This window comes from Rattus norvegicus, chromosome 4 (assembly GCF_021556685.1).
Source record: "Rattus norvegicus strain SHRSP/BbbUtx chromosome 4, alternate assembly SHRSP_T2T, whole genome shotgun sequence".
Lineage (NCBI taxonomy): Eukaryota > Metazoa > Chordata > Mammalia > Rodentia > Muridae > Rattus > Rattus norvegicus.
The window spans coordinates 52,459,842-52,474,841 of record NC_141537.1 but is presented as its reverse complement, the minus strand read 5'-3'; the positions used below and the strand labels follow the sequence as shown (position 1 = coordinate 52,474,841).

The 15,000-nt window shown below is 43.4% G+C and overlaps 1 protein-coding gene across 1 annotated transcript in view; it reads left to right on the top strand.

The window, feature by feature from the left end:
- The first annotated feature begins 4,128 nt into the window (after positions 1–4,128).
- The window catches only part of Aass (aminoadipate-semialdehyde synthase), a 63,453-nt gene continuing 52,581 nt past the window's right edge, over positions 4,129–15,000 (top strand). Inside the window, 2 exon segments of the mRNA NM_001100963.1 lie at positions 4,129–4,162; positions 12,752–12,975. Of these exon segments, the coding sequence (NP_001094433.1) occupies positions 12,766–12,975 (210 nt within the window). The 5' untranslated portion in view covers positions 4,129–4,162; positions 12,752–12,765.

The following is a 15,000-nucleotide window of genomic DNA, read 5'->3' as shown; positions in this document are numbered from 1 at the left end:
ACCATGTGTGTACTTAGTATCCTCAGAGGCCAGAGAGGCCTGGTACCCTAGAACTTGACTAACAGATGGCCATAAGCTATGCTGTAGGTGCTGGGAACTGAACCTGGGTCCTATGCAAGAGCAGCAAATGTTAACTACTGAGTCATCTCTCTACCCCTGCATATGGTTTAGTTTTAGAGAGGTGAACCTGGTTAGTGTAGAAAGTGAGATATGTGGGGGAAATCAATAATTTACCATTTCTTAAGCTAGTTACTTGCGAGAACACTTGGGCTAGTATGACCCCCCTCCCTCCAAAATCAGGAGTCCATGAAACAGCTCTTATTATTATCCTGTTATCACACAAGAGAACAAGAGGTTAAAACAAACAAACAACTAAAAATGAAACAACCGTTTCATGATTCATAACGGGACAAGAAAAGGTAAGGATTGTTTACCACGCTGTGTAACTTATCAGAGATATCTTACATATCAGGTATTTTTTATTACAATTTATAACAGTAGCAAAATTATAGTTGTGACGTAGCAATCAAATAATTTTACAATTGGGGGGTCGCCACCTCATGAGGAACTGTATTAAACGGTCACAGGATTAGAAAGGTTGAGAATCACTGGTCTAAAACGTAGACAGGAGAGCTAATAGCTAAATGTATCTGAAGAAGATATGAGAAAAGAAGCAAGATAGAATTCTCATCTCAGTGGGAGTAAAGGACAGTTTCTGTTGGGACCAGATATGAGTGACCATGCCCAGGAACACAGATTCAGGTTATCACCAACTCCATGTTCCAACATGGCAGCAGTTTCTGGTAGAACAGAACAACCACCATAACAAAATGCACACAGCAACATGCTTTTCACACACACTGGTGGAAACATTAGCTTAGTTGTTTACAATGAGTCAGGGGACTCTCTGTAATAAATCTCGGGTGCTGTCTGGCTGCATTCTTTACGTGAGTGGTGAAGTTTTACCTATTAGTCACAGGCTGCTAGGTCAGAGCCAGAGCAGGCTAAGGAATGGCTTTTTAAGGGGGTGAAGACAGTAAGAGATAAACAGTTACTGGGCAGTGGACATGCAACACTGCAGTTGCCTCACAATCACAGCAGTCCTAACCACTTAGCCTGAAGAATGCTGAAGGTTTCTATTGCCGTGATGAAGCACCATGGCCAAAAGCAATAAGGGGAGGAAAGGGGTTAACCTGCCCACAGTTCACTACCAAAAGCAGCAAGGGCAGAAACTCAGTCAGGGCAGAAACTTGGAGGCAGGAGCTATGGAGAGGCCATGGAGGGGTGCTCCTGCTGGCTTGCTATCCGTGGCTTTCTGGGCCTGCTCTTTTATAGAGCCCAGGACCATCAGCCCAGGGATGGCTTCATGTACAATGGGCTAGGTCCTCCCCTATGAGTCACTAAGTCAAAACATTCCCTACAAGCTTGACTATAGCCTGATATAAAGGAGATATTTTCCTGATTGAGGCTCCCTCCTCTCTGATAATTCTAGCTTCTGTCAAGTTGACATAAATTATCCAGTTCAGTTGACCCCTTGCCAACGTCGCACTCGCGCGTGCGCGCGCGCGCGCACACACACACACACACACACACACACACACACACACACACACGCCCCACTATTAAGCCACATCTTTCCTTTCTCATTCATCCCTAAGACCTCACATTGAAAACAAAGAACTTTAAAAGTCCTACAGTCTTCAAAAATTCAAACACATTAAAAGCTCGGTCCCTTTAAAACATATAGTCTTTTTTCTAAGAAAAAAAAAAAAAGAATCCCCAAATCTCTTTTTAAAGTTCCAAGTCTTTCAGGTGGGAGCTCCTGTAAAAAATAAAATTAAGTTAAAAAATATATTCTTCAAGAGGGAAGAACCAGGGCACAGTCACAATAAACTCCCAACAGCGTAAATAACTCAATGTCCGATAATCTTAGATTCATTCATGACCCTCTGGGCTCCTCCAAGGGGGCCTGGGTCATTTCTCCAGCTCTGCTCTCTGCAGCACATGCAACTCTTCTTCAAGGCTGTGTCTGGCTCTTCCCCATTGCTGCTTCCGTTCTCGTTGGTCCTCTCCTGGTACCGGCATCTCCGAAAGTCTGGGAGTTTTTGCTGCACCTGGGCTGCACTTTCACCAGCGATCTCACCTGGGCTCTCTTCTGGGAGTCTAACCCAGCCACACAGTGCCAAACCTCCGCTCCGTTCTCTTCATGAACACCTTCAAAACCAGCAGCCCCTGGGTGACTCTTGTACTACCGAGTTTGGCTGTCGGCGCAAGGTACAACCTCGGCCATGTCTGGAACGCATCATCTGTATGCCGACTCCAAGGAAACACTTTACAGAAGACTTCACCTCAGCGATGCTGGTCCCTTCTTAACCACTGCTAAGTTCTCAGCTCCAAGCTGACCAGCATCGAATAATCCAGCAAAGTAAAGGTTTCACTTTTATAGTTCTGGTATCTTGTTAGTTATGGTTGATTCTTCAGCCCGAGCTAGCAAGAACCAGAGAATCTTATCTCAAAATAAGAAATGGCTCTGATAGAGTTTTTAAATTTCCCTGAAACTTCACAGCCGATCTCCACTGTCTGCATTGTCTGCAGTGTTCTTATCTTCCAAGCTCCTACCAAACAGCCCACTGAGATCGCAACACTCAATGGCATTTTTAAAAAAAGAGATTTATTTTATTTTATGTATATTTTGCCTACATGGCCATGTATGTGCCCGTGTGGTACTATGGATCCCCTCGAACTAGATTTACAGACTGCTGTGAACCCTCATGTGGGTGCTGGGAATTGAACCTGGGTCTTTGGACTAGCTGTCAATGCTCTTAGCCACTGACCCATTTTCCAGCCCCCTCAGTGGCTTTCTAGGTCAAAGTTCCAAAGTCTTTCCACAATCCTCCCTAAAACACATGGTGGGGTCTCTCACAGCAATAACCCACTATTCTGGTGCCAGTTTGTCTTAGTCAGAGTTCCTATCACCGTGCTGATACACTGTGCTCAAAAACCAACGAGGAGAAAAAGGTTTAGTTTGCTTACACTTCCATATAACAGCTCATCATCAAAAGTACCGAAGACAGAAACTCAATCGGGGCAGAAACCGGGAGGTAGGAGCTGATGCAGAAGCCATGGAGGGGTGCAGCTTACTGGCTAGCTTCCCATGGCTCGCTCAGACTACTTTCTTACAGAACCCAGGACCATCAGGGTAACATTAACCACAAAGGGCTCTCCTCCATGAATCACTAATTAAGAAAATGCCCCACCCACAGGCTTGCCTATAGCGGGATCTAACCGCACATTTTTCTTGCCTGAGGCTCCCTCCTCTCTGACTGATGACTTTAGCCTGTGTCAAATTGATACAAACTATTCAGCACTTGAGGCTTATTTCCAAAAACTAGCCTTCACAAGTCTAAATAGAGGGGAAACTCGTAAAAACAGAAAAGAATAACACCCTTCTAGCTATGACCCGGAGGCTCCAAGGTCACCGCGGCTAGTCTTTACGAAACCCGCATTTCAGCAATATTGGAATTTGTAATACATTCGTCATCCCTAAACTTCTGTTCCTTGAATGGAGGTTACTCTACACTGTGCTTCTCAGGACCTCGGCTATCAGGATCCTTAAAACACGCTAGAACTCGCTTTGGGCTGATCTTCCTAGGCTGTAAAAAAAGGCTGTGTAAAGTGCGGTTCGTAAAACAAACAAGACACACGCGCGCTTGCTACTTTTTCCAGGAGATACGCAAATCTATTCAGTAGACACTGTCCAGACATTTTTTTCCGTGCTTTTTTTTTCTGCCCTCGTAGGCTTACTGCCACGGGCAATTACAAACCTGATCAATAACCGTCTAGGGAGAACCAGATGCCATGAGCTAAGCTCTCTAGGGTCAGAGATCTTTAGAGCAGATGAACTTTAGGGTAGAGCAGGGGCAGGGCATGACCTAGTACCTGTCAGCACCGCTGATTGGTAGAAGAGAAGGTTGCTCCTTCGAGGCTGCCGCTGATTGGCTGCAGGAAGGAAGACTTGTGACGTACTTAAAAGTTGAGCAAACACCTCCCCCTTCTTCTGGCCCCCCGCCCCCCCTAGCCAATTTTTGGCAGAGAAATCAGAGTCTCTAGGGTCCAGATTCAGAAGCTCTGGGAGGCTGGGGACTGATCCATAACCTACAAGGTGAGAAGGGGGCCGGGAGGGCGACTCGGATGCAAGCACAACCTCTGCCTGCAGGATGCACTTGGAGCTCCCAGCTCAACCGCGGGACTCCAGCTGTTAGCTGAGAGATCGGCCTCCCGCCCCTAAACCGCCGGGCGACCTCAAGGCTCACTGTGACAGAACTAGGGAGGTGGGACAAGCATTAGGTTTCGCTGCCCAGCTTTGCTGGGGATGGGGGTAGGGGTTGCGGGGGAGGAAAGGCTGCGAGCTTAGCTCCTTGGCTTCTGAATAGGAAGGGGTAGCAGGGATGCACTTTTTGTCGGATGGGCGCTGGTGGTTGTGGGGAATATGGGTCAGAAGTTGCAGAGTGAATAACTTATTTATTTTTGGACTGAAAGCTTCTTTGCCGGTGGTGGTTGATGGAGGGAGCAAGATTCTCTCTGAACCTCTCCTAGTCCCCTTGGCTCGGTGGAGTTCCAAACCTCCTATGCCCTAGCTGCAGGTTTAAGGCTGGTCACTGTGTCTGAGACAGAGACCTGGCTGAGGTTGTCTGTAATCCAGTTGAGATAGGCGTGAGGAAAGTTAGGCAAATTGTGTTTCTGGTGTCTAAAACTCTCTGGGCGGCTGTGCCAGCCAGGCCACGCCAGTGTTCAAGGAGAGGGGCTCTGTGGACACACTTTGTTACCAACTCTGCCTGGTTGAATGGAGAGAGGGAGAGAGAGAGAGAGAGAGAGAGAGAGAGAGAGAGAGAGAGAGAGAATGAATAAATGAAATCACTCCTAAATCTGAAGAGACTGTCATTTCTTGGCCATTATGAGATAACTGTGATATTATGAGATAAATGAGATATTATGGATAATTGTGAGATATGGATATTTGGATAATAGGGATCATTGTGAGAATGTGGGCAAAGTGTAGCTGTGGTGAGGCTCTGTAAGCCACACTGAATGACTGGTGATTTATGCAGTCATTCCAATTCTTTATTCAAAACAGAGATAGCCTGGTGTGTGTGTGTGTGTGTGTGTGTGTGTGTGTGTGTGTGTGTGTGGTCTCGAATGCGTGTATTTTGCTATCTATTCCTCCCTGCCATGAAGGTGTGTGGACCTAGGGCTCCATAACTTGCTGGCTGTACAATCTGGTTGTCATTCCACGAAGCAACTTAGGAAGACAGAGGTTGGAGTTTATTATTTACTGAAGGTATTTCCTCAATATTCTAGCAAAACCATATGTCTTATCACAATTCCTGTATTCATCGAATGTAAGGTGTCTCCAGTTTAAGATGGGTCCCTACTTCAGAGATGCTGAAGTGTGATGTCTTAAGCTTCTTAAAATAAAGAGTTAAAATGGTAATGAATTTTACATGTCCACCGTGTCCAAAGAGGCTCTTCCCGTTTTTTCTTTCTTTCTCCCTGAGAAGCACAATTTACCACAATGTAGCAAGGAGCAAGGACAGGTAGTGTCTTCTACTAGGGGTGTGGCTATGCTAACACTGATGGAAGCAGCAGGCTGGGAAGCGTATTCCGTTCTTCACATTTATAGTCTACGGCATGTGAGGCTGGCTCAGCTCACGAGCTGGACGGAGGTTGGAACGGCCTTGAGAACTGGTTGGATTGTGCAGACGATGCAGAGACAGAGTGAGGCCAGGTGCTGCGATCATGCAGGGGGCAGAACACCTTGGCATCTCCTGCTGGAAACTTTGGCTTCTGGTTAGTGTGGTTAATGATACACTGCCGAGGACTGAGGTGAGAGTCTTAGTGCTTGGCTTTCCTGTTTAGTGGACCTCAGTGGGATTTTACAGGCTGATGTACGTTCTAAAACTCCCAATGTGCGCGTAGCTCACATCACCCACTCTCTCCTGAGCTTAATGGAATCAGAATAAAATTGCTAAAGGGACTTTTCCTTTTCTTTTAAAAAATATTATGTTTAAAGATTTATTTGGTTATCCTGATCCGCCCCCCCCCCCCCCGTGTGTGTGTGTGAATCTGGTTTTTACTTATGTATCATGTGTCCTCTACTGCCTAGGCTTTTTTGACGTCTATTTAAATTTTGTCATTATTTATTTTAAGTAAATTATTAAGAAAATTTAACTGGCTCACAAAACCATAGAACTATATACATTAATAGATATCACATGGTACTCCTGGATGCATGCATGTATCGGGTACTGTTTGAATTCAGATAAATACATCATCACCTCAAACATCTGCAATTTTACTGTGAAGATGGTAAAATCTTTTCTAGTTCGCCAAAATGCATAGTGTATTTCTATTAATTTCTAGCTGTGCAATAGATTTACTCCTTTTTAAACTGTTGAAGTTTTCCAACGTGCCATTCACTTGGCATACAGAAAGGAGTAAGTCATATTTCCTACCCTGGACTATGAAGTTTAGCAAGGAGCTATGAATGGAGCAGATGAACATTTTGTATTGCACTGCAATTCAGAACATTGATTTCTATTTCACGGAGTCTAAATCTGCTAGCTAGGAGAGTCAGCTTTTTGTTTGATTGATTTGACCATTTTATTTTATTTTATTTTTTGAGTCCGGGTCGTACTAGGTAGTTCTGGTTGTTCTGGAACTCACTAAGGATAGGCTAGCCTTGAACTCACAGAGATCTACCTGTCTCTGATATGCTGGAATTAAAGGCGTGTGCCATCAAACCAGGCTTCAAGAGTCAGGTTTTTATATCACTCCATGACAACTGCTGAGGCATGGAGACAGTATAAATATTCTCAGATCAGATAAATTAATACCAAGAGACCCAAGAGTTTACTGCATTAGGAAGACATGGTATATGGAAATATACTAGTGTGTGTTTTGTTTTAAAATACTAATATATGTGGCTGGGGAGATGGCCCAGAGATGAAAAGCATTTGCAGATTTTTGCAGAGTTCGGAATCCCTAAAAATCTCCATATGATTAATTTTGTTCCTGTGACGTAAACAAACAAACAACCCACTCAATAGAAACAGTTTGAGGGGAAAGAGATTTACCTTGGCTCACATTACAAGAGGGGATGCAGTCCATCAGGGAGGGAAGGCTTGAGGGAGTACGGTTGTGATCACGTGGTCCGTAGGGAGAGTGGGATGCTGGTGCTCCTCTCCTTTCTTTCAGGCTGGGATCCCATCCTGTGGGATGGTTCTGTCCACGTTCAGGGAGGGTCTTTCCTCCTCTGCTAAACGCCTCTGAGGCTGCCTCACAGACATGACAGAGGTGTGACTCCTAGTTGATTCTAAATCCAGTCAAGATGACAGTGAAGACTGACTGTCACAGTCTAGGTGCTTTTTAAACGTATTTCGTTTTAACCGTTTGGCTAGGTTATAATAGGTTCCACATGGGAGCATTTGAAAAATGTACTGGCGAAAAGGAAGTGAAAATCTGGGGCCAGCGCCTTTGCAGTTCCAGGCTTCGTTCCAATAAGCCTTGAGTTGGGAGGGATTTGGCTTAGCTGTGAGTAAGCCATTGTCAGAGGCTTTGTTAACACTGGAGCTGTTTTGAAATTCCCAGGAACACTATGGACTGGAGAACAGGCTAAGAGGCAAAGCTATGGAGCCACTACGTTAGTTTACATGCACTAGGAAGATATGGCATATGCAAATATACCAGTGTGTATTTTGCAAAGAACCGGAGTTTGGTATCCAGCTCCCCTATCAGGCAGATCATAAATACCTGGGACCGCAGTCTAGAGGTTTGGATATCCTCTTCTGGCATCAGTGGCTGTACTAGCACAGATCCAGAAACACACACACACACACACACACACACACACACACACACACACACACAAACACACACACACTAAATAAAACAAATCTTAAAACCCCAAGTATACTTTAAGTACATCTGCATTTTTGAATGAACCAAAAAGACAATTTAAATAATTTGCATTTTTTATATATCAGCTTATTTCTTCATCTGATGTCTACATTAACCCTTAATATTTAATGCAGGCGTATATATCCGATTGCTGCAAATAACTTAGCATTGAAAACCCTCTCTATATGCGACTTAGCAGTTTCAGTCACTGAATTATGGGGAGGCGGATTGTTTTAAAGATTTAAAACAAATGGTCCCTAAGACAGGCCTGAGTGTGGAGACCAGAGATGGAACGTTTGTTCTTAATTTCTTCAGCAAGGAATGTGCTTTCCTGAGCTTCTTCATATCCCAGTGGAAGTGAGCAAAAGTTAAGGGAAGCCATGCTTAGGTGTTCATATTCTGTGCGCGCGCATTGGCCCAGTGATCCCCAAGTTTACAAAGCGTTTGGCTTGAGTAGATGTTATACAAAGGGTCGGAGGAACAGACAAGAACTTTTGATGTTTGATAGAATAATCACAAAGCTCCATGAAAGGCCTGGGGAGACGGCTCATTTAGTAAATTACCTGCTGCACCATCAAGTGTGAGAACCTGAAAAAGAGCAGCTGGAGGTGCTGGTTCAGAGCGAGTTCTGTTGCTACGGAGCGGAGCGAGCTTTCTCCTGCTATCAGAATATGTCTTTGCAACACACTGTGGTACTCTGGTGACTGTCAGAGGCATTTCAAGTTCCTGATGAATCCTATGTGAGGAGGAATATACTGTAGAGCTGTTGTTGTTGTTGTTGTTTTTTTTTTTTTTCACTAAGGCATAGAGAATACTTTTAAACTTTCATTTTTGTATTTGAAATGCTGGCCTTGCCACGGGGTTTCCTTGGCCCTTCCCTGTCTCCTGCCTCATATCTTCCTTAGTCGCAGTGCTCTCTCTCTCTCTCATCAGCATTCAGTAAAGTCAGCTGATCTCCCTAGAGTCAATAGATAAGCCGAAATCATTCCACCTTGCCGGGAAGTAAACACGGCGTTTCTTCCTAAAATTTTTGCAACGATCACAAGATCCTGGGCCTGGAACCCCCAAAGACCTCTCAAGGTCACTGCAAGTAAATACCTCTTCCTGTCAGGGCCATTCTGGAATCTCCACAATGCTTTACTTATTTCCTCCTATCTTCAAGGTGTTGGGGATGGGACCTGTTTTCATTCTAGGCACGTGCTCCGCTCTTGAGCTCCATCCTAAGCCAGTTTCCTATTTCTTGATGACCTTCAGTGACCGGGAAGCTCTGTGCTGAGTCTAAGTTTCAAAGTTCACCAAGTTATAAGTGACCAGTAACGCCTCCTATAATCTTGGCCCTTTTTGTTCCTAAACACCCAGAGGTCTAGAATTTACCTTGGCAGGAACTCAGGGAAGATTTTCAGTTGACAGAGGAATAAGGGTCAGGAGGTGGGAATTGATAATTGACTAAAGTGGACAGTGGACACTAGATTTCTTTTTTGAAGCCCGAGCTGGGGAGAGCAGCCACATGTCAAATCTCCTCGGGGAGTATAATCTCTGGCCTTTAGCAAAACAGAGGAAAAACCACAGATTTTAAGCTTTGTCCTAGCAATTCTGTTTCCACTCAAAAATGAGCCACCCTGGTCTGGGGTCCTACTCTTCATCCGTGTATGGGGAAAATGATACTGTCTACTTGAGATTTTGGCCAGAAGGAAATGAACTAGTATTTGCAAAGGGTGCAGCATAGTGCTGTGCTTACAATAGTCAACGGGAATTATTGTTTTGTTTATTGTAAAATGTAAATTACAGGAATTGAATGATTTTAGAGTTCCTTACAAAAAGTGAATGTAGCTTAAGATTCAGTCTCTGATTTTGTTTTCTAGTTTCCTTAGACCAGTGGTTCTTAACCTGTGGGTCACAACCATTTGTGAGTGCATGTGTGTGTGTGTGTGTGGGGGGTGGGGTCAAATGACTCTTTCACAGGGGTTATCTAAGATCATCTGAAAACATAAATATTTCCATTATGCTTCATAATGGTAGCAAAATTACAGTTATGAAGTAGCAACAAAAATAATGTTATGGTTGGGGGTCTTCACAACAGGAAGGATGTATTCAAGGGTCACAGCCTTAGGAAGGTTGTGAACCACTGCCCTAGACTATATTGTATGTGTTATCTCCTGCTGTCTCCAAGCCCACCCCACCAACTCCAGAAAAGGAAAGGATGTCACTGTGTTTGGGAAGACGTCTTTGGCTAATAATTAAGCTTGGACTGGTGCTTGCAAGACAGGTACTAAGTAATAGGAACGTGTGCACGTGACTTCACTTAAGGCCAAAAAGGGAAGTTCATAATATGGTCACCTATGAATTCAAGAAGTGCAGCGTGTGTGTGTGTGTGTGTGTGTGTGTGTGTGTGTGTGTGTGTGTGTGTGTGTTCAAAGGAAACACTGTCTTTGGAGATGGAATTTAAGAAAAAAGATGTTCAGGCTTTGGTTGGGGATATTAACTAACTATGCAATTGGGCTTGAGTTTAACTTAGTTCCCTTGAAAAAACAAAATTATATAAATAAACCAAAAAAAAAATGCATGTAGTGTTAGCAACTCCTTACTGAAATGTTAGCACCTGGGTTTTCTCCTGTAAAATGCTCATCTGTGCCTTTTGTGGCTTATTGGTCATTAAAGCTGTCCTGACCCATTGACTTTTGTATTTTGAAGTCAAAGAATGACATGCATATTACGGAAGACGAGTTTTGATGTTGTTTTTGTTGTTGTTGTATTGTTTTGTTTTGTTTTGAGACAGAGTTTCTCTGTGTAACAAGCCCTGGCTGCCCTGGGCTTGCTTTGTATCAGGTTAGCCTTGAACTCACAGAGATCTGCTGGCCCGTGCCTCCTGAGTGGTGGGATAAAAGGCATTTGCTACCATACCCTGCTTAGAAGATATTTTAGCCAGAAGTTCATTATAGACTTATAGGTGGGAGCTTAGAGTGATAGAGAGGGCTCTGTTTCTATGTAGTAAGAACAGGCCCAGTAAATAGGCTACTTTCTAACTGCTACTCTGAGAGCATGGGGAAGGGAGGGGGCTGGTCAATCCAGTTGGGTCACGCACAGATTGTTCAGGTACTTCCTCTCAGTTTCGTCTTCTGCACACAGTCTGCTCTGAAATTTCTGGTCTCCAGCAAGAGTTCCAGCCAAAGTCAGGACTGTCCTCTTGCTGTGTGATTTCGGCTGTGTGTAGCTGTTTCTTCCTGGATTTCTTCCTTCTTGCTTTCTCCTCTGGTTTTCTTGGGAAGTGCTCTATTTATAGACAGCAATTATTTGTGTTTGGTCATTTTCTCCATCTATGGGAAATGTGTTCCTTAGAGCTTGAATTCTGAAGTAACAGAAACATGTTTCATAAATGTTTTACTGTGTGCTCTCAGTAATGAGTAGGAATTTTCTAGAAGTATAAAAATCATGCGTAGATTTTTTTTTGAGAAGATACAATCTCCATAATTTGCTGCCAACCCTACATTAAAAAAGTTGCATCTGGAAGATACAGAATGCTATCATCAGCAATATCTGGCTTTAAGATGTATACAGAAGGGCTGGAGAGATGGCTCAGTAGCAAAGAGCACTGGCTGCTCTTCCAGAGGTCCTGAGTTCAAGTCCCAGCAACCACATGATGGCTCACAACCATCTGTAATGAGATCTTCTGATGCCCTCTTCTGGTGTGTCTGAAGACAGCAACAGTGTACTTATATTAAATAAATAAATAAATAAATAAATAAATAAATAATAAATGTTAAAAAAAGATGTATACAGACATTAAAAAAGGATAAAGTAAATGCTTCTAGACTGAGGTGTGTGTGTGTGTGTGTGTGTGTGTGTGTGTGTGAAACCTACATAAAATTTACTTGTATAGGACACAGAATTTATTTTGTAAATATCTTTGTTCTGACTGACTAAATGAGTGGGATTTTGCACACTTGGAACAGCAGTGAGAGAACTGGTTGAGACCCTCAGGGCTTCTGTGGGAAAAATATGCATCTGGAGAGGGAACCTGTGAGAGACAAGCTGAGTCTAAGGTGGAGGCTCAGGCCACTCTTCTTAAATGACAGGCTGCTGTGCTAAAGGTGTCCGTGTAATTGACTGGTCGGTTTTAATAACTGACAGTAGCTGAGGAAACAGTACTTTCGGTAAATTCAATAACAGTAAAGGTCTAGAAAAATGATCATGAGGGTTTTTTTTTTTTTTTTAAATCTTTGTTTGTTTTTCCTGTTTTGAGACCTGGCCTGATTATATAGGCCTGACTGGCTTTGAACTCATGGTGCCCCTTTTGCTTCAGGCTTGCTCCACCAAGCTGTGTGGATCATGTGGTGTTAAGGTTATACAATCTTTCCTTTTATTTCTGATGGTACGACTCTAGGCGGAAGGTTAAAAAAAAACCCACTAGCGGCCACTAGGGGTCAGAGCACACTGAGTGACTCCTGCTTAGGAAGCATATGGGAAAACTGCAGGGCGAGCATTTGAAAACTCTTGCATACCATTACAGGAATTTCAAGCTTTATATTAGTAAAATAGGGACTCGTTTGTAAAAACTGATATCTGCTATCTCCTTTTGTATAATAGATTAACAAGTTTAAACTTTTGTGCTCAAAACATTTAAGAAGTTATGCTGGCCAATTTTAGATACTCTGATTCCGTTGGCTAAAGGCACATTTACAGAGATTTGTCTATCAACTGGGTTGGTTCTATTTTGCAACAGATTTCTAAGGAGACCAGAACTGATTTGTGAGCTCCCCACTCTTTTCTGTGCTACTGTTCAACCTTCCCTTTCCAGCTACCAGATTGAAGATGCTGAGAGCACAGAGGCTGAGACTGGCCAGGCTGAGAGCCTGCGTCTCCAGAGGCCTCCACCACAAGCCGGTCATGGCGCTCCGAAGGGAGGACGTGAACGCCTGGGAGCGCAGGGCGCCTCTGGCTCCCAAGCACATCAAGGGCATCACCAAACTGGGATACAAGGTCTTGATACAGCCTTCCAATAGACGAGCCATTCACGACAAGGTGACTACTTTCACTTCTAAAATACCTGTGAACACAGCAGTGCTGGGATATAAGGCATGTGCCAACACCCCTGGGAGTTTTCACGTGGAACCACTGTACTAATTTCATTCACATTTAAGAAATTGCACCCAATAATCTGTCGTTTCTTTGATTTTGACAGAATCTCTTGTAGCCAAGGTTGTCTCGGGGGGTGGGGGGGGAGTTTTGTGTGTGTGTGTGTGTGTGTGTGTGTGTGTGTGTGTGTAGCTGAGAATGAGCTTAGACTCCTGGCCTTTCTGCCTCTACCTCTCAAGTGCTGGAATGGCAGACATTATTAGGCAGCCTGCCTTGCGGTCTCTGTTCACATTGCCCGCTGCCTCCCTATCTTTAGTGGTGACCTAGGGTGTCTCCTCCTTTCTTAATTTGACTTTGATGTCATTGATTCTTTTTTGAAGAGTCTGAGTAGGACCAGATTAAATCAAGATTAGATTTAGGCTAGATTTAATGTCACATATAGAATGTCAGTCACATACACCCCCCTCCCCCGCCCCCATAGCCTCTCATTAAAGCCTCAAGAGCCTGTCAAATTGCCCCGCCACTAGCAACTTGTGACCACTTGGAGGTGGTAGTTCCCAGATCTCTCCAGTGTAACAATATTCCTCATCCTTTGTCATTTCTGTATAATCAGAGGCACACTATTTCGGCATCTGTGACATTTTTGTCCTTCAGCTTTTCAACTGTCTGGTCAATTTTCCATCCCTTGGGGATCCTCACCTGAACCAGGGTTTGCACAGAGGCTTACAAAGCCACCCCTTTCTGTTGTGGCAGGCACCCTCTAGTTCACTTGCTTCTCTTTATTTCTTCTCTTTTGCTTTTTAATTATTATTTGGCACTTTTTCACTCAATCCATTTTTTAAAAGAATTCTAATTATCTCAAGTTTGGTTATGGAGAGTTTCTTCAAGGAGTTGAACACTTGAATGTGTTTCCTGAATAGCTAATTCGCTTCTTTGTCTTGTCTCTTATCTAATAACATACTATCCCAGCCTCACCTTGTGCTTTCCCTGCCTTATACCTGGGATTTACTATTTCATTAAGATACTTGGAGTTCTTCTTCTTCTTCTTCTTCTTCTTCTTCTTCTTCTTCTTCTTCTTCTTCTTCTTCTTCTTCTTCTTCTTCTTCTTCCTCTTCCTCTTCCTCTTCCTCTTCCTCCTCCTCTTCCTCCTCCTCCTCCTCCTCCTCCTCCTCCTCCTCCTCCTCCTCCTCCTCCTCCTCCTCCTCCTCCTCCTCCTCCTCCTCCTCCTCCTCCTCCTCTTCTTCTTCTTCTTCTTCTTCTTCTTCTTCTTCTTCTTCTTCTTCTTCTTCTTCTTCTTCTTCTTCTTCTTCTTCTTCTTCTTCGTAGCAGAAGTAGTGGGATCTGGATCTGGTGTCTGATAATTTTATTAAGGTAGTATTACCCTTAGATCTTTTTAGGGGACAGAGTTTAGAAGCCCAAATGTGTGTGTGTGTGTGTGTGTGTGTGTGTGTGTGTGTGTGTATGCATGTGCGCATACATGAATCCCACTATTGCAATTAACAACCCAGTAAATGAAGAGCGATGTTACTTCCAAGGGTTTTTATTTTGCCTTTACTCTCATAAAGATTATTCAGAATGCTGATTTAGGTCTTAGGTTTTTTTCTGTCCTTATGCTGTCAATGTGATATAGATACACTTATTGTAATTTCTACTCGATTGTAATGTTTGCTTTTAAATTTCCTTGTATTTAATATTCCAAGTATATGTGATACTTCAGAATTTTAGAGACTCAGCCTTGCCTTTACCCTGATTTCCAACATTCCATTCCCACCTGCCCCAAAACTTTTAGTTTGTCTCTTTTGCAAATGTAAACACCTGTGTCTTTTTGTCTCCGTGTTCTTATTTCATGTACCGAAGGCCATAGGTCATATACATTATTCTGTATATATGTAAGTGGGAGTGAATAAACATTATATATTATCTATACATAAACACAGCTTATTTTATTTAGTCAATAGCACATATTTGGCC